The 19,190-nt window shown below is 37.7% G+C and overlaps 1 protein-coding gene across 1 annotated transcript in view; it reads right to left on the minus strand.

Moving 5' to 3' along the window:
* The window catches only part of LOC109832905, a 21,319-nt gene extending 2,394 nt beyond the window's left edge, over window positions 1-18,925 (minus strand). Inside the window, exons 1-2 of the mRNA XM_020400389.1 lie at window positions 18,829-18,925; window positions 18,574-18,627 (exon numbers count right to left, since the gene is read on the minus strand). Of these exons, the coding sequence (XP_020255978.1) occupies window positions 18,574-18,627; window positions 18,829-18,925 (151 nt within the window). The remainder of the gene's footprint in view (window positions 1-18,573; window positions 18,628-18,828) is intronic.

A 19,190-nucleotide genomic window follows, 5' to 3' on the forward strand; every position in this document is an offset into this window, starting at 1 on the left:
CCCCCCAATAACGCAGGACAGTTCAGGGATATACTGTTGGCATGCTTGACCATTTTATGCAGCTCAAGATAGTAAGGTTAATCCTGCGGTCAGGCACGTCGGCCCGCGAGGACTAAATCTAAAACCAGTAAGACGGGGCCAGTCAACGGTCAACAACCAGAGCGGGAGAACCGTCTATCACAAACTATGAGTACGAATGCTGCTGACGAGGATTGCCAATGTAAAAGCTGGTCATTAGCGCAAAACCTGGCGAGTCGAATCGGCACGAGCTCGGGAATATGGTGTCGATGAAGCACTGAATCGCCTCACCTCGGAAAGTCAGGATAGCCCGGGCCCGTAATATTCACTACCATTGAAGCAAGCGCGAGTAGTCTAGAAGTAAGTCCGGGTAGCTCCTCTAGGGCCTCGGGTCATCATCTTATCAAAGCGGCATTCACCATATCGACCGGAGAACTGCGAAAACAAGTAGAGAATGCCCAGACACGATTATCGGACGTGCAACTGCTGTCCTGACCATCAGAAAAATCCGCGGCCCTCCACTGCCAATTCTCAAAGCAACCTGTAAGCAGAGGAACAGAATGGTCCTGTGGCGTTCGGAGCGACGGGAAGCACCGACATCATATCCGAGGGGCGATGAAGAGACTAGGACCAGACCAGAGTGAGCCAGAAATAGCCGATGAACAGATTCGAGTAGATTGGACCAGTTGGGTGCAATTTCGAAACCAGTTTGAACCAAATTCGAACCAGAATCTCCAAATTGGAGCTTAAAAATTAAGCGATCGAAACGAATTCAGATCAATCAATGGTTCGATCCCATCACCTAGTTAACCCCTCTCCCACATATTGAGAAGGGTCTAGAAAGATTTGAGCATCCAAATATGCTTTTTTTGAGACATTCTTTGGACCGGTTCTGATCATATTGTGAGGACAGAAATATTCCAATGAAGGTATACCGATGTAAAAACTACTTTCCATATTGTGTTAGACAGTTCCTGGAGAATATTTTTTCTAAAAATATTCTTTAAGGGATAATCATAACACGAGTCGGACAACGTGTCACAAGTGAAAGGAATCGAACAGCCGACAATCGAGCGTTAGTTGCAACGTCCGATACCAAACCAACAGCGAGTTAAAGATGAAAAAGATCAGGAATCCGAACTTCAAAGTTCAACATTCCATACAGGGTCAGGCAAGTAAATGCAGCACCGGAACCCTCAGGCGATTCTACAAAGCACTGAAGTGCCCGATTAGGATGAGGGAATACAGAAGCAAAAGCATTTCAACTAGGCTCCCGTTTCAGCGAGACTGTCCCGTGACAAAAGGGTGGGGCAATCATGATCAAGTCAGCATTCCAGGGACTCCTTCTATCAAAAGAACGATGGCTGAAAAGGCTTTGGAGGGGGTATGACTGCTAGGCGTATAAAACTGGGCTGTAGTAGATGCCCGCGCGCTGTGACGAGCACCTCTCGCCCGCCGACGCGGCATGATTCGAGCCGCAAGTCGAGCGGAAGCGGTCGCTCAACGCCGGACCGGGGGCCCCACGAAACGAAGCTAGAGAGAGGCACACTAGACAAAGCTAACGAACTGGCATGTGAACAACCGTTAGTGACGGTTGCGTCGCGGAGTCCGACGGCGTCTTCAACAGAAGTGGCATTTGTGAACTCGAAACACCGACTGAAGTTTTACATAGTGCGGAATACGGAATCAAGTCAAGCAAATCAACAGAAAGATTGTCGCGAACAACGGACGATAACGCACCGGAAACAGACGGAAAACGACAAACCAGTCTGCACCTGGGGGAACTCGCCCAGAACCGAACCACCCTAAAGGTGGCTCGCCCAAGCCGAGGCCACCTAGGGTGGCTCGGTGGCCGACCCCCCCAGGGTGGCTCGCAACGCCGAGCCACCCCTGGCGTGGCGTCGGCTATGGCAGAGCCACCCTAGGGGTTGGCTAGGCTCAGAACTGTGCAAACGCACAGTTTCTGAGAGGCCTATAAAATAGGCCTGGTACTCGTCATCGACTTTGGAAGACTTCTTCCTGAAACTTCTGAGAGGAGCGCGAAACTCGCCGATTGGTCACCGTCCAACGTCGGGAGATCTGATAGGCATTGAGAAGACTTGGGAGACCCGGATTTGATTCTATTAGCGAGCACGCCGCAACGCAAAAAAGCGGAAGTTTCGAGAGAGTCCTAATCGCTCAGATCATTACGTCGTCAACACTCCGGATGCTAAAGCTTGGTTTCTTAGATCCGAGATATCGAGCGGTTCGTTTCCTTGGTGAAACCGATGCCCTCCCGGTATTATCCTTGGTGGGATAAAATAGCCGGCGTATACATCGTAAGTATCTGCTTGGATCCCAGATCACAGCGTTGGTCCAACGGTAAGTGGCAAGTGCAACCCCGGCGCAGGCAAAACTAACCTCACAGAAGCAGAGACCGGATAACAGGATCTTGGTGATTTTTCGGTAAAAGTAGATGAAGTGTAATTTTGATATTCTTGTTTTATTTTAGATTTTCAATTGTAAGCCGGATCTTAATAAAAAAGACCGGATCTCTTGTGTAACGCATAAAGTTGTTAACTGAGTGCAATGGAATCGGTAATGAAGAAAACACCAACTTTTCCCGCGAACACACGTATTCTTTTTTATTCTGGCGCTTCACATTCTTTTATCTCCTATGATTTTTCGACTAGACTTCGGCTTGTAGCTCAGCCGTTAGATTTCCCTTTATCTGTATCTACTCCATTGGGAGAGATGTCTCTGTTAGAGAGTGTTTGTAGGAGATGCATCGTCAGCTTGGACGATTCTGAGTTCACGATTGATTTGATCGTGTTGAATATGTTTGAATTTGATGTGATTCTTGGTATGGATTGGCTATCTTCCTACCATGTGAGTATCGACTATTTTGCGAAAACGGTCAGTTTGAGAGCATATGATGGATCAGAGTTAGTAGTAGCCACCTCCAGAGGCAACCAGTTTGCGGAGTCATTTCTGGCGTATGTAGAGGAGACGATATTTTAGGATCAGAGCACAGATTTGAGCGAGATGCGAGTAGTCTCAGATTACCAGGATGTCTTCCAAGACATACCAGGACTACCTCCAGTGAGAGAGGTCGAGTTTTGCATAGAGTTGCAGCCAGGCACCGCACCGATTTCCCGAGCTCCTTACCGTATGGCGCCTGCTGAGATGAGGGAGCTACAGATCCAGATCGATGAGTTGTTGTCTCAGGGCTTCATTCGACGGAGTCATTCTCTGTGGGGAGCACCGGTCCTCTTTGTGAAGAAGAAGGACGGGAGTATGCGATTATGTATAGATTATCGCAAGTTGAACAAGGTCACTATCCGTAACCGGTACTCATTACCGAGGATCGATGACTTGTTCGATCAGTTGCAGGGAGCGTAGTGTTTCTCGAAGATAGATCTTCGCTCCGGTTATCATCAGTTGTGAGTTTGGGAGATGGATATTCCCAAGACCGCTTTCTTGACTCGATATGGGTCTTTCGAGTTTCTCGTCATGCCGTTTGGGCTGACCAATGCACCCGCAGTATTCATGGATTTGATGAATCGGGTTTTTTGTCCTTACTTGGACCAGTTTGTGATAGTCTTCATTGACGATATTCTTATCTACTCGAGCTCAGAGGCAGAGCACGAGCAGCATTTGGGGTTAGCATTGCAGATATTGAGAGAGCACCAGTTGTATGCTAAGTTTAGCTAGTGTGAATTCTGGTTATCAGAGGTCAGATTTTTAGGCCATGTTATTAGCCGAGAGGGCATTGCAGTGGATCCGGCTAAGGTAGAAGCCGTACTTGATTGGGAGCCACCGAAGACAGTTACCGAGATTCGTAGCTTCTTAGGTCTGGTAGGCTATTACAAAAAATTCATTCAGGATTCTTCACGGATTTCCACCCCGCTTACACGCCTTACTAAGAAGGGTGTACAGTTCATTTGGAGCATAGAGTGCCAGAAGGCATTTGAGACATTGAAGACTAAGTTGACTTCAACACCAGTTTTGGTTATTCCTAGCAGTGATAAGACTTTTGTTGTCTACACTGATGCATCCTTATCGGGTCTTGGCGGTGTATTGATGCAGACCCAGAGAGTCGTAGCCTATATTTCAAGGCAGCTGAGGACTCATGAGCAGAATTATCTCACGCACGATTTGGAGCTAGCAGCAGTGGTCTTTGCACTGAAGGCGTGGAGATATTATTTGTACGGAGTGCAGTTTGAGTTATTCACAAATCACCAGAGCCTAAAGTACCTCTTCTCACAGAAAGAACTCAACCAGAGGCAACGGCGATGGGTAGAGTTTATTAAGGATTATGAGTTTGCCATACAGTATCATCCGGAAAAGGCGAATGTGGTAGCAGACGCATTGAGCAGGAAGCGTCGTCACGGACTAGCAGCTTTGAGGTGTTCATTATATCGGGATCTTTATACCCTCAGCCATTTTGACTTCAGGCCAGAGATTGGTGGGAGGCGTGTATTCTTAGGAGCGTTATCTGTACAGCCGTCTTGGAGAGAGAGAGTAGTCGGAGCTCAGTTAGAGGATTATTGGATTCAAACCTGTAAGGGGGAGATCTCCAAAGAACCCAAGGATGATTGGACTATTGGGGTAGATGGAGGCCTTAGGATGAAGGGCAGGATGAAGGGCAGGATCGTTATGCCGAACAATCTACAGTTGAAAAGGGAACTATTTGACAAAGCTCATCGTAACAGATATACAGTGCACCCAGGCACGACAAAAATGTACAAAGATCTGAAGAGGCATTTTTAGTGGAGTGGTTTGCGCAGAGAGATTGCAGATTATGTGGCTAAGTGTTTTACCTGTCAACAAGTTAAAGTAGAACATCAGAGACCTACAGGAATCCTACAGCCTTTACCTATTCCTGAGTGGAAGTGGGCAGATATTTCTATGGATTTCATAGTAGGGTTGCCTAAGTCAAAGAAAGGAAATGATTCTATTTGGGTTATAGTGGACATATTGACTAAGTCCGCACATTTCTTGCCTGTGAGGATGACTTATACGGCAGATGCGTATGCGAGGATCTTTATTCGGGAGATTGTTAGATTGCATGGAGTTCCGGAGACGATTGTATCAGATCGGGGCTCAATCTTCACATCTCATTTTTGGAGGAGTTTCCAGGATGCTTTTGGTAGTCAGTTGTCATTTAGTAGTGTTTTCCACCCCCAGACAGATGGACAGACCGAGAGGGTGAATCAGATCTTAGAGGACATGTTGAGAGCGTGCGTTATAGATTTTCAGGGTAGCTGAGAGGATCACATCCCACTAATTGAATTTGCCTACAATAACAGTTATCAAGCTACCATAGGGATGGAACCATATGAAGCTTTGTATGGGAGACCTTGCAGATCGCCTATATGTTGGGCAGAGCCAGAGGATAGTCTTTTGATTGGTCCAGAGTTAGTTAGATAGACCACCGAGAAGGTGGCATTGATTCGAGAGCGCATCCTTGCGGCGCAGAGTCGACAGAAGAGCTATGCAGATCAGCGGAGACAACCTTTAGAGTTCCAGATCGGAGACTCAGTTATGTTGAAAGTATCACCGATGAAGGGCGTCCAGCGCTTCGGCAGACGGGGGAAGCTTGTCCCGAGATATGTTGGTCCTTTTAGGATCATCGAGTGCATTGTAGCTGTTTCTTACCGATTAGATCTTCCAGCATCGATGTCGAGTGTACACGATGTCTTTCATATTTCGATGCTTAAGAAGCATCTACGGGATGATGAGTAGCAAAGAGTTATTAACTCACCAGAGATTAAGATTCAGGATGATTTGACTACCGTAGAGGTACCGGTATGCATACTTGCTAGAGAGAATAAAAATGACTACCGTAGAGGTACCGGTATGCATACTTGCTAGAGAGAATAAAAAGCTTAGAAATAAAGTCATTCCATTAGTGAAAGTTTAGTGGAACCGGCAAGGAACCGAAGAGATTTCTTGGGAGCGCGAGGAGGATGTTTGTCGCGACTACCCGCACCTGTTTGGACTGGTATGATATTAATGTGATTATATGACCTGATAGTTGTCATTATCTATGATTATTTAGCCACATTTATATTTATTTTTAACACTAGAATGGGGATATTTTGCCTGATCCTTAATCAATTAAAGTATATGGTATATACATGAGGGTTTCCTTGTTTGGATTATTTTTCTCGACGTACCATTTTCATTTAGTTAAGGATTTAGGAAGAATGTTTATATTCTAGGTTGTTAACTTTAAATATCATTATGCTGATGCTGTGTGATGTGTGCAGAAGGAATTTTTAATATGAATTACACCTTCTTAATGTGTTTTCCTAGTTTTTGATCTTTGAGATGCGACTGCGGAATTTTGAGGACGAAATCCTCTTAAGGGGGGGCGAATGTTAAACCCCGATAATTTATAAATAATAAAATTAATATGTATAAATATGATGTGTGGATATTTAGTATGATAAATATCATTTAATGGTATATGAGTATAATACCATGTGCTTTGAGTATGAAAGAGTTCATACATGAGAGAGAATAGGGTTGAAACATGCACACATGGCCAAAAGCATAGAAACTGAAAAATCCCAGTCCGGTCGTCGCTGGCGGTGCGACCGTAGCCGGTCGACCACCACGGTCGACGCTGCGGAGACTCCTTGCAGATTGTTTTTCTCCGCTGTTTTTGAGTTGGGTTTTTCGATTTCTAAATCCAATATTCGTTTTACCCTGATATAGTATATAAGTTTTTTTCCACATGATTTTTTCTCAGTTTTCCTAAGAACCCTAACAGCCACCAAAACCCCCAAACCCTAGTTTGAATTCTTGGAGAAGATTGAAGGCTTTCAAGTGGATTTTTCGGGTGATTCTTGGCTTTTGGAGTGAAGTTTTCTTCAACCTTACTTCTAACACATTTTCCTACAACCCAAGGCGAGTATCATCCCTACTAATCCCCCTCCCAGTTTTTAAAATGTTTTTAAAGAGATTTAAACATGTTTTATAGAGCCTAAACCAATAGATTATGTATAAAAGATAATTCTTTTGTATTATATGTATAAAGATTAGGTCTTTTCATGCTAAAAAGGTTGAGAACGTTTTCACAGATGTGATTTAGATCTGATGATGATTCTAAAATGTGGTTAAACTAAAGAAAGAAGTTTGATTTGTTGTTTTGAACTTTTATGCATATTTTAGGGTTTTGAATATAAATCTAATGTATAAAATCATGATTTATATATGTTGATTTGTTTCCAGATAATTCTATCTGCTGTACTATGCTTGTATGCAAGTTTCATGAAGTTTTTATCATGTTTGAATCACGAAAACACGACGAGAACACAACACGTAAGAATCTGGAGAAAACTGGAAACAGGGTTCACGGTCGACGGCCGCCCGCCACGGTCGACCGCCAGTTGGTTTTGGCTGTGCATGTTTACTTGAGTTCATTTTCGGTTGTCGGACAAATTTCTCGACCCTATGATGATAGACTATGACATTAATGATTGTTAAACACCTGGGATGATGGTAAACTTCAGATGTGGACACGGACACCGAGATTTGTGCACGTATGCTAGATTGTGTTAGATCGACACACACACTTGACATGAGATCTATAGTTTGATATACACATATTGAATAATGTCGTTTTATACGTACCCGGAAATAGGGAGATGAAACCTATTTGCCGCAGAACGATTGAGTAAGAGTATTACAAAAGTATCGTTGTTACATGTATCCGGAATAGGAGAATAATAATCCTATTGCCGCAGAGCGATTGAGTAATGAGCATTACAAAAGTATCATTATAGCACAAGATGATGTACACACGGATAATTAATTAGCTGTAAGTTTTACTTCCATGATAGATTACCCGCGAGTAGGGTATTTTTCCTTTAAGATTTTGATGTACCCGTTATGAAAGGCAGATATATTTTGTTTTAGCAATTGTTGATATCCTCTTATTATAGAGCAGGTCACTCAGACGTAATTCGAGATGAGATGATTATTCTTTATGTTGGAGATTGGAGTATTTATCATTGATTATTTATTTCGTAGAGAGTTATATGAATGATTTGATATATGTATGTACTGACTCTATTGTCTTATATACTCCTACCCTTCCCCTGGGGAGAGGTAGTGATGATCTCGCTAGCGCTTTGACGCTCGTTGTTTCCCCACTTTCAGGCAGCGAGTCCGGCGCACGGAGAGTCGTAGGTTGATGGCACATCTTAGTTGTCCGTTTAGCTACTTACTATATTTTGTAGTTATTTCAGAACTCCACATGTAGTTGGTTATTTTTTCAGACTCTAGATTAGCATTTTACTTTAGAGTTGAGAACTCTTGTGAAACTTTGTTTATTTGACACATTGTATTTGAGACTCAGTTCATACTCAGAGATATATTTATTTTCCTTCTAGTTGGGCTCATTATTATTTCTTATGCTTCTTCTGTGTGTACTCGGTATTGTTCTATTTTTAGTTTTACCTGTCTGTACCTTTATCTATTTATTGTTTCCATTAGAGAATTAACTATTGTGATGGTGAAACATGTCGTAGCATGGTGTTTGGTGCTTTGCAGGTTTGACAATCTGGGTTTTACCTGGGACTGTAGCCTTGTGTGAACCCTGGGGCGTCACATTTATTGTGAAGTATATACAAAATATGTTATTGAATGGTATCGAGACATGGGCACCACTTTTATCAGTTAAAAGGGTTGTGGTTGACTTTTCTTCACCTAATATTGAAAAAGAAATGCATGTTGCTGATTTAAGGTCAAATATAATTGGATACACTTTAGCTCGAATGTTGAAATTCTCTAAACTTGATGTTCTACGACGGAACCACGTTGGTAACTGGGGTACACAGATGCATACTCTTTGGTGCATGTTTCTTACTATTTAACTTGTATTTGAACAATAGCTGGATTTTAGTGACTATAATTTGAGTATTAGTGCTTATTCTATTAAACATGCTCGTAACAGATATGAAAATCCTGTTAGACCCTAGAGGGGGGTGATTAGGGTCTTATGCTAATCTAATCCGATTTTATGCCAATTTAAAACTAATTAATAAGTTATCCTAGCAAGTATAAAATACAACAAGATATATGAGCTAGGATAAACAATATGAACAAATGAATGTATCCTAGCAATGAGATATTACAAATATATGAGCAATGATATATAAACTAACACAAGGGTAAAATAAACAATCTACAAAAGAGATAGGGGAATATGAAGAGCAATACACAAAGGTGATATAAGATATTAATACAAGAATAAGAACGCCAATGCAATCACAAACAAAACAATATGATCACGGAGTTCGGTCTAACCACTTGACCTACGTCTTCGCTCCTCACCTTGAGGAGATCTCCACTATCACAACCGAGTTATCTACGTTTACCCGAATAACGTTTACACTACACAATACGGTTTTCTAGTTTACCGAAAACTCTACAACTAACACACTCTTGTAATCCCACTCTACACCCTCTCAAGTGTTGAACTAGACGTGTCTCCCTCAAGTGCTCGGTTATAACCTCTCCCAAGGTTCGTTAACCGACACCACTCCTTTTAGGACGATCCCCGACTCTCGCCACACACTTCTCTCGGTGTACAAGTGTATTACAAAGTGATTCTCACAATAAGGCACAATTACAGTAAATGATTTGTTCTCTAATATGGATGAGAACATAATGAAAGCTCACACTCAATTGTTACAACTCTCACTAACCCAAATATACTATGTATGAAAATACAATAAGCTCAATGTGGGTGTGTGTAACAATGAGATATAAATCAAAACTAAACTCAATATAATTCTAGCTTAATGATAATGATAATCAAATATATAAAAAGACTAGAAATAGAGTTTAGAAAACTTCTCAATATATGAAGAGGTAGAGAGAGAATAGTTGGATGCTCAAACACCAATAGATGATCTCCTCAAGCTCTTGTAGAATTAATTTCACAAACTCAAATCTCCAAATGCTTAAAAGCTTCTTAAACACACTTAAACAAAAACTTAAACCCTTGATGAAACTCTTTTAAACTTGGTTTAAAAACTTCTTGGATTGCATATGAAGGATGAGAGCAAGGGGGTATTTATAGCCTCTCAAAACCTCAGCCAAAAACCCAAAACAAAAGACCAAAAAACCCCACACAAACAGCTGTAGAAAATAGTTGTTGGGATTGAAAAGACAGAGCGGCGGTCGATCGTGGAAATCTCGCGGTCGACCGCGAGCCACTTTCAAAACTCACAAAATTTCCAGAAACTTTGGCGATCGACCGTCGCGGTCGACCGCAAAAAAAACTCAAAAACTACACTCTCGACTGCATACGGTCGATCGCCACGGTCGACCACACTGTAGCACAGTCGACCGTGGCGGTCGAACGCACTGTAGTAACATGCACAAACAATTTTCAGGTTTTGACAGATTCTGAAAATTTGTGTATCTGATTTTCTAAAATCAATTAAAAATAGTAAATCAACTCCAAAAATCATGAACTTTTTCGAGAAGGTTCTAAACATGTGAATGAACATGTTAGAGAAAGAATTTCTAAAAAATAACATCCCAGTTGAGAGAAATAAATGTTTGAACATAGATAAATAGTTTCTGAAAAACCGCTGAAAACTAGTTTTTGTAAATTCAATTGAAAATAACAAAACAACTCCAAAATTAGTAAAACTTGGGAAAATGTTTGTATATATTAATATAAACATGTAAAAAAAGAAAAATTTTCAAATTGCAGTTCCCAATTGTGAATACGCATCTGTTTTCTAAAAACATGCACGGACACATGCACGTACATGAACAAAAAAACTTGATTTTTCCAAAAATGAGTTCAAACAACTTGGAAACACTTTAGAATGGATTTGTAGACATTATACGAGATATGAAAATAGTGTGAACAAGTCTTCAATCTATAAACACAATATTTTCTAAATACAATAGAATATGAAACAAACTAAAGTGTATATGAAGATATATATTGTTTCATATCTACATAACTAAACCAAAACAACTTAACCATATGAAAATATAAAAACCTAAACTAAATTACCCAAGCTTGATCTTGATCTTCAATAAGCTTGACTTGGTACACTTGAGGAAGAAGCTTGAACTTGAGTCTTTAATTTTAAATTACGTAAGCTTCACTCCACAATTCCGCCAACCTCCATTGGATATGATCGTGAATGCTCGATTCCATCCATCCTCCAACTCGTTGTTTGCCTAGAATAAATACAAAAATACAAACACTAGACAAATAACATTAGAAGTAAATTGTTTGTTAAACGTCATCAAAACAAGAAGGCCAACAATCTCCCCCTTTTTGATGATGACAAACAATTTACAAAAAGGATATATGTATGATAGGAAATGAATATACAAAGTATAATATATCATGCATATAAACAAGAAAGAATATACTTACAATATTTCTCCCCCTTTGACAATAACAAAAAGGGGACAAAAGAATTAAGAGAGCGATGGCTCCCCCCTACAAATAAGCATGGGTGAGTATAAAACAAGTATAGGGATTGCTCCCCCTATCAAAATGCCTTAATGAATATATGCAATGAATGCTGAGGCATACATATGTGAGCAAGCAAGAAACATGCTAAGCACAACTCACATACAAAAAGATAATGAGAACACATATAAATATGTTAATATGAAAAAGTGTCTCAAATGTACAAACATAAAAACAATGTATAAAATAGATTTATGAAATCACAAGAAAGAAGACATGAGAATCATGTAAAAAGTTTTCAAATAAAAATAAATCAACCAATGAAATCATAAATCACAAGTAAATCATATAAGAACATAAAACCAAATCATCATTGATTTTCAAAAATCAAGAGAGGCAATTATATCTAGCTCTTGAGCTAGTATCAACCCATATAAACATTTTAGCACCCGGTAAGCAAGGTTTGGGAATAAACACCCACTAAATCCGGGGGTTATAAACACAAACCTCTCATCAAAATCAAAGTTAATAAAATGAAAACAAAAGAATTGATCAAAAGAAGATTGTTTTCATTTACAAGAATTTTAAAACATTTTTCAAAACATTTTTCAAAACCAAGATAAAAGAAAAATAAAACCACTAAAATTCTTGGTTTAAAATCAAATTTGTTTTGGCACCCAAGTATTCTTGGTACCAAAAGGTTTAGGGACATGACCCCTATCATTAAAGCTCAAAGCCCTCGGTTATGAACCCGTTTAGGCGCATATGGTGCACTAGCACGGTCAAAACAAAAATTGTACTCATGACCTTTCCGATTGCAATAGGTGTAATGAAGAGGGTAATATAATTTGTGTTGACCAAGTGGGCATGCACGAGAATCATTTGCAAATAAAATTTTTTTTTTAAATTATTTTGCAAATGAGAAACATCATTAAACAAAGATGGTTTCTTTGGAGCATTTTTCAAAATAGGAACTTTTTGCACATCAAAACAAAATTTAGCAAGATGTCCAAACCTACCACAAACATCACATTTAAAAACATGTGGTCTACTAGAAACATTTGGCGAAAAAGATTTCTTTTTCAAGTCAAAACAATAATCGGCCAAATGACCAAAACGACCACAATGATCACATCTATACACACGAGCATGCTTATGATGAACAATGGGTTCATGTGTGTGTAGATGTGATGAAGAAACTTGATGAGATGCACAAGAAGGATTAATATTCTTATGTTTGTGTGCATCATAGCAAAATTTAGCTAAATGGCATTTACAACCACAAATAGAGCATTTGTAAACTTTGCTATATATGTGTGCATAATGAGTGGATGATGACTTAGACTTGACATACATATCCATAAGCCTCTTATGATTATTAATGCATGTTTTTAAAGTTGAATCTAAAGATGAAATGCATTTATTAATGCATGTTTTTAAAGTTGAATCTAAAGATGAAATGCATTTATTCATAAGATTCAAATCTTCATTTTTAGGCACATATACATTTTTATTAGAAGTAGAACATAAATAGTCATTTATAAAAGAAGCAGTATCATTTTGTATGTTCTCTACTTCTAACATGGCATTATTTTTGTCATGAGTCAAGTTAGTAATATCCAATTTCAAATTATTATTTTCCAAATTTAGCATATCATTATTTTCTTTAAAAGCATCATTCTCTCGAGAAATAATATCAAATTTGGAAGCTAACTTCTCATGATCGGATATTAAACCTTCATGCTTGCTTTGTAAATTAATGAAATCATTTTGCAATTTCTTGTAGGTATGCAATAATTTATCACTAGCACAAGCAAGATCATCACTAGATAAATTATTGTCGGATTCGAATTCGAAAACTTCACTAGGGCTCTCGCCTAGTGGCCGTGTGCATGATGCTCCTTTTGAATTTGAAGCGGGATCCTCCAAAGCTCTTCGGATCGCCTCCAAGTCCCCTTGATGTGCTTCAATAAGTTTCCATAAGGTGTAAGCACTATCAAAATGAACAAACGTGTTAGACAAAGATGAATCAAATGCATTATGTAAGAATTTCAACAATAGCTTGTTCATAATAAATAATCTTTTATCATTTTTATTCCACTTGGATTTCTCTAATATGGGCACAATATAAGAACAATCAATGACTTCCTATAAATTGATATTTTTAGATTGAACAAATATTTTGAATCTAAAACACCATTGAGCATAAGGGAAAACATTGAATTTAGGAGGAATACTAAAATCATAGCCTAAACAAGATGCATCATTCATATCCATAATTTGTAAAAATATGCAAGTAAGATACAAATAAAATCAAAACAAGATTAGCATAAAAAGATAACTTGGATCTTTAACTCAAGGTGATTAGACCTTAAATCAAAGAGCATCAAGCTCTGATACCAATTGTTAGACCCTAGAGGGGGGTGATTAGGGTCTTATGCTAATCTAATCCGATTTTATGCCAATTTAAAACTAATTAATAAGTTATCCTAGCAAGTATGAAATACAACAAGATATATGAGCTAGGATAAACAATATGAACAAATGAATGTATCCTAGCAATGAGATATTACAAATATATGAGCAATGATATATAAACTAACACAAGGGTAAAATAAACAATCTACAAAAGAGATAGGGGAATTTGAAGAGCAATACACAAAGGCGATATAAGATATGAATACAAGAATAAGAACGCCAATGCAATCACAAAAAAAAAAAAAATATGATCACGGAGTTCGGTCTAACCACTTGACCTACGTCTTCGCTCCTCACCTCGAGGAGATCTCCACTATCACAACCGAGTTATCTACGTTTACCCGAATAACGTTTACACCACACAATACGGTTTTCTAGTTTACCGAAAACTCTACAACTAACACACTCTTGTAATCCCACTCTACACCCTCTCAAGTGTTGAACTAGACGTGTCTCCCTCAAGTGCTCGGTTACAACCTCTCCCAAGGTTCGACAACCGACGCCACTCCTCTTAGGATGATCCCGACTCTCGCCACACACTTCTCTCGTTGTACAAGTGTATTACAAAGTGATTCTCAAAATAAGGCACAATTACAATAAATGATTTGTTCTCTAATATGGATGAGAACACAATGAAAGCTAACACTGAATTGTTACAACTCTCACCAACCCAAATATACTATGTATGAAAATACAATAAGCTCAATGTAGGTGTGTGTAACAATGAGATATAAATCAAAACTAAACTCAATATAATTCTATCTTAATAACAATGATAATCAAATATATAAAAAAGACTAGAAATAGAGTTTAGAAAACTTCTCAATAGATGAAGAGGTAGAGGGAGAATAGTTGGATGCTCAAACACCAATAGATGATCTCCTCAAGCTCTTGTAGAATTGATTTCACAAACTCAAACTTCCAAATGCTTAAAAGATTCTTAAACACACTTAAATAAAAACTTAAACCCTTGATGAAATTCTTTTAAACTTGGTTTAAAAACTTCTTGGATTGCATATGAAGGATGAGAGCAAGGGGGTATTTATAGCCTCTCAAAACCTTAGCCAAAAATCCAAAACAAAAGACCAAAAAACCCCACACAAAGAGCTGCAGAAAATAGCCGTTGGGATTGAAAAGACAAAGCGCCGGTCGACCCCGAGCCACTTTCAAACTCACAAAATTTCCAGAAACTTGGCGGTCGACCGCGAAAAAAAACTCAAAAAATTGACTCTAGATTGCGGACGGTCGACCGCCACGGGTCGACGCATGTAGCACGGTCGACCGTGGCGGTGACCGCACTGCAGCACGGCCTACCGCACTGTAGCACAGTCGATCGTGGCGGTCGACCATACTGTAGCACGGTCGATCGTGGCGGTCGACCACACTGTAGCAACGTGCACAAACAATTTTCAGGGTTTGACAGATTCTGGAAATTTACGTATCTGATTTTGTAAAATCAATTATAAATAGTAAATCAACTCCAAAAATTATAAAATGTTGAGAGAAGATTCTAGAGATGTAGTAGAACATGTTAGAGAAATAATTTTTGAAAAATAACTTCCCAGTTGAGAGAAATAAATATTTGAACACGGATAAACAGTTTCTAAAAAACTACTAAAAACTCGTTTTTTTAAATTCAATTGAAAATAACAAAACAACTCCAAAATTAGTAAAACATGGGGAAATGTTTGTATATATTAATATAAACATGTAAACAAAGAAATTTTTCAAATTGCATTTCCCAATTGTGAATACGCATCTGTTTTGTAAAAACATGCACGGACACATGCATGTACATGAACAAAAAAACTTGATTTTTCCAAAAACGAGTTCAAACAACTTGGAAACACTTTAGAATGTATTTGTAGACATTATATGAGATATAAAAATAGTGTGAACAAGTCTTAAATCTATAAACACAATATTTTCTAAATATAATAGAATATGAAACAAACAAAAGTGTATATGAAGATATATATTGTTTCATATCTATATAACTAAACCAAAACAACTTAACCATATGAAAACAAACATGTATATATATAAATATGTATTTGTTTCATATTTAAACTTGAAAATCAAAACTTATATATATATATATGACTATATATATATATAACCAAATATGTGTATGTGTGTATATGATTGATCTTAGAGTACCAACACACATAATATATAAACCTAAACTAAATTACCCAAGCTTGATCTTGATCTTCAATAAGCTTGACTTGGTACACTTGTGGAAGAAGCTTGAAATTGAGTCTTTAACTTTGAATTGCGTAAGCTTCACTCCATAATTCCGCCAACCTCCATTGGATATGATCATGAATGCTCGATTCCATCCATCCTCCAACTCGTTGTTTGCCTAGAATAAATACAAAAACACAAATACTAGACAAACAACATTGTTTGCCTAGAATAAATACAAAAACACAAATACTAGACAAACAACATTAGAAGTAAATTGTTTGTTAAACATCATAATACTAGACAAACAACATTAGAAGTAAATTGTTTGTTAAACATCATCAAAACAAGAAGGCCAACAAATCCCTCTTACTTTGAAGTATGAAGTTTGTGATTTTAATTGCCTTTTGTTTTAGGATTAATATTTTTGGTAGCTTTGTTAGACTTACCTACGTGCCATATCTTATGTTTGTTATTGTTGCTTGCAACTTACGATTTCTTAATGAAGTGTTTTTTTAGAGATTTTAGGACTTATTTGTGAAGCATTAATCTAATCTGGTAGGTACAGTCTTCCTCACTGATTAAACAATAAAGTAAAAAGGAATATTAAATGTTTGATAAGTTTTTAGATATGTTTCTTTTCTGATATGAGATTGGAATGTAACTAATAAACCATATCTCACAATGACGAATAATACCTCTATATTCTTTTTTTTAATCTTCAAAATCTGTCTGATGTCTTTGGCTTTTGTTGGTTTCTATTACAGCATTCCTAATTTCTTTAATAGTTATTGTCTTTGCTTCTTTACTAATTCCGAACAAACAAGTGAATAGGGTATTTATGTTTCTAATTTCCAAATCCAACATTTTACTTCAATAATTCTTGTCTTTGCTTCTTTTCTTGGTCCAATATCTCTGGTTTGCTATTACGTAGTCGACATAATATTCTTAATTGAATACATATATACACATTCCTACCATTTCTGAATTTCTCATTCAGGGTGTAGTAAATACTAAATATCAGTGGGTTAACCTTAAACTTTAGCTCAATTTTAAATTTCTACTGCTGCAATAGATTTTGCGAGAAAGTTGAAGATCCCCATGAAGTAGTTCCAAGAAATAAATTTTCCCTGTCATGTTCAAACATATGGAAAAAGTGTTACAATCATTCATGTACTATAGATAGTATCATTCTTTCACAAGAACTATAAGGACTCCATACCTTCATTCATGTACAGATATGAAAAGGCAACAGTACAAAAATTCACTCCAGTATTTCATATTAAACTATTTATAGACCCACTAATCTCAGATAACAGTTTATAGCACCACGTGTAGAATGCGTAAATGAAACTATCTCTTCATCATAACGCACATTAGTTTTTATGTGGGATTAGTCAATAATTTGCATTGAATCATTCACGTTACATCATCTAAAGTTATTTAGCAAATTAGGTCTAACTAATATGTTAGAGTATCATTCTTTCCTAGCATATATCCAACCACATAGATGCCAAGATGAACCTATGTGAAAATTCCTATGAAACTGAACTATGTAAAAAGGGCACGAACAACCACATATTATGAAGATGAACTGAAATGGACCGAAAGTGAAAATTACCTTTACTGATAAGTACTTTCTCCACCTTTCGCTATGTGGCAATGAAGCAGGAATTAGCTGATTCATTCACAAATAAAGCAACTTTAGGGACGGTATAATTCGTGCATTAAAACAAATGACTACCTCTCTATGGTAATTAAATTACTATAATTTAAAGAAGATGCACATAATTTATTGGCATAACGGTAAAATAATTGGCACAAACACGTAAAGTCTCAAGCATCGTAGAGTATACTACAAAGTAGAGTTATTGAGTCCAATCCAAGATCGAGAAAAACTAACTCCTGCTTATATGAAAATTAATAACATAAGGAGAATAAATTATTTCTCTACTTATTGGTGTCTCGCTCACTCAATTGCACTAAACAATAAATTAGTTCCCAACATAAAAAAATGGTGAGCCAAAGGCCTGATCAGTTAAAGAAAAAGAGAAATTTTTATGTACATTTACAAAGAACTTTATCTATGTACATCTTCCAATTCAATCATCGTACCAAGTCTAATGAAGGCTGAACTATCATCCCGTCTAAAAGTTTCTCCTTTTTTTGCATATACATAAATCTATGCAACAAGATTAACCAAGGACCAAAAAAAATCGTAAACAAAAGAAATAACAATCATATCTAAGTATATAATCCGATATCCTGTAAACTTACTTGAGAATTGGATGAACTGAACAAGAACAATTTATATATGATTCATCTATAAAAAATATTCTGTGAATTATATGAAAAATAATTAGGCAAGAAATCACCTAATTTAGGTAAGAAATCACAACCGAAATCACAACCTGAAAAATAACAGAACTCAACTCAACTCAACTTACTTTCTAATCTCGATACAGTTGCTGTTCGAATATTGAAAACCTTGTCGATTGAAACTATAGGAAATCGAGAATTAGGGCAAAATTAAAACTAAATGAGAGGACTGAAGAACTAAAAGGGAATAGGGTGAATTGAGCAGAACTAACGCTTAGAGCTAGGGTTTTGTATAGAGGAGTGAAGACCAAGAAGAAACCTTCTTCAAATCATAGGTAGAATTCTTTTTAAAGTAAAAAATCATAGTTAAACTTTATAAATACCTTCTTCAATGAAATTCCTTCCTGAATGCCAAAATTCTGAAAACTGTGGAGATGAATGCGGAGAAGTCGCGTTGATGACTAGGGTAATAATACTCATCTTTGCAAATTGATGACTAGGAGATCATGGGACGGCGAGAAGGGTAACCGATGAACTCTTGGGCGGAGAGAACAGCGTAACCGACATAAATTTTAGGGCTTCTGATTTCCGATGCTGATGACGAAATCTGTGTAACGCTTATAAGGGAGAGTTTTTCAGGAATGGGACGGCAGAAGGGTAACCGATGAACTCTTGGGCGGAGAGAACAGCGTAACCGACATAAATTTTAGGGCTTCTGATTTCCGATGCTGATGACGAAATCTGT

The sequence above is a fragment of the Asparagus officinalis genome, chromosome 1, assembly GCF_001876935.1.
Source record: "Asparagus officinalis chromosome 1, Aspof.V1, whole genome shotgun sequence".
In the NCBI taxonomy this organism is placed as follows: domain Eukaryota; kingdom Viridiplantae; phylum Streptophyta; class Magnoliopsida; order Asparagales; family Asparagaceae; genus Asparagus; species Asparagus officinalis.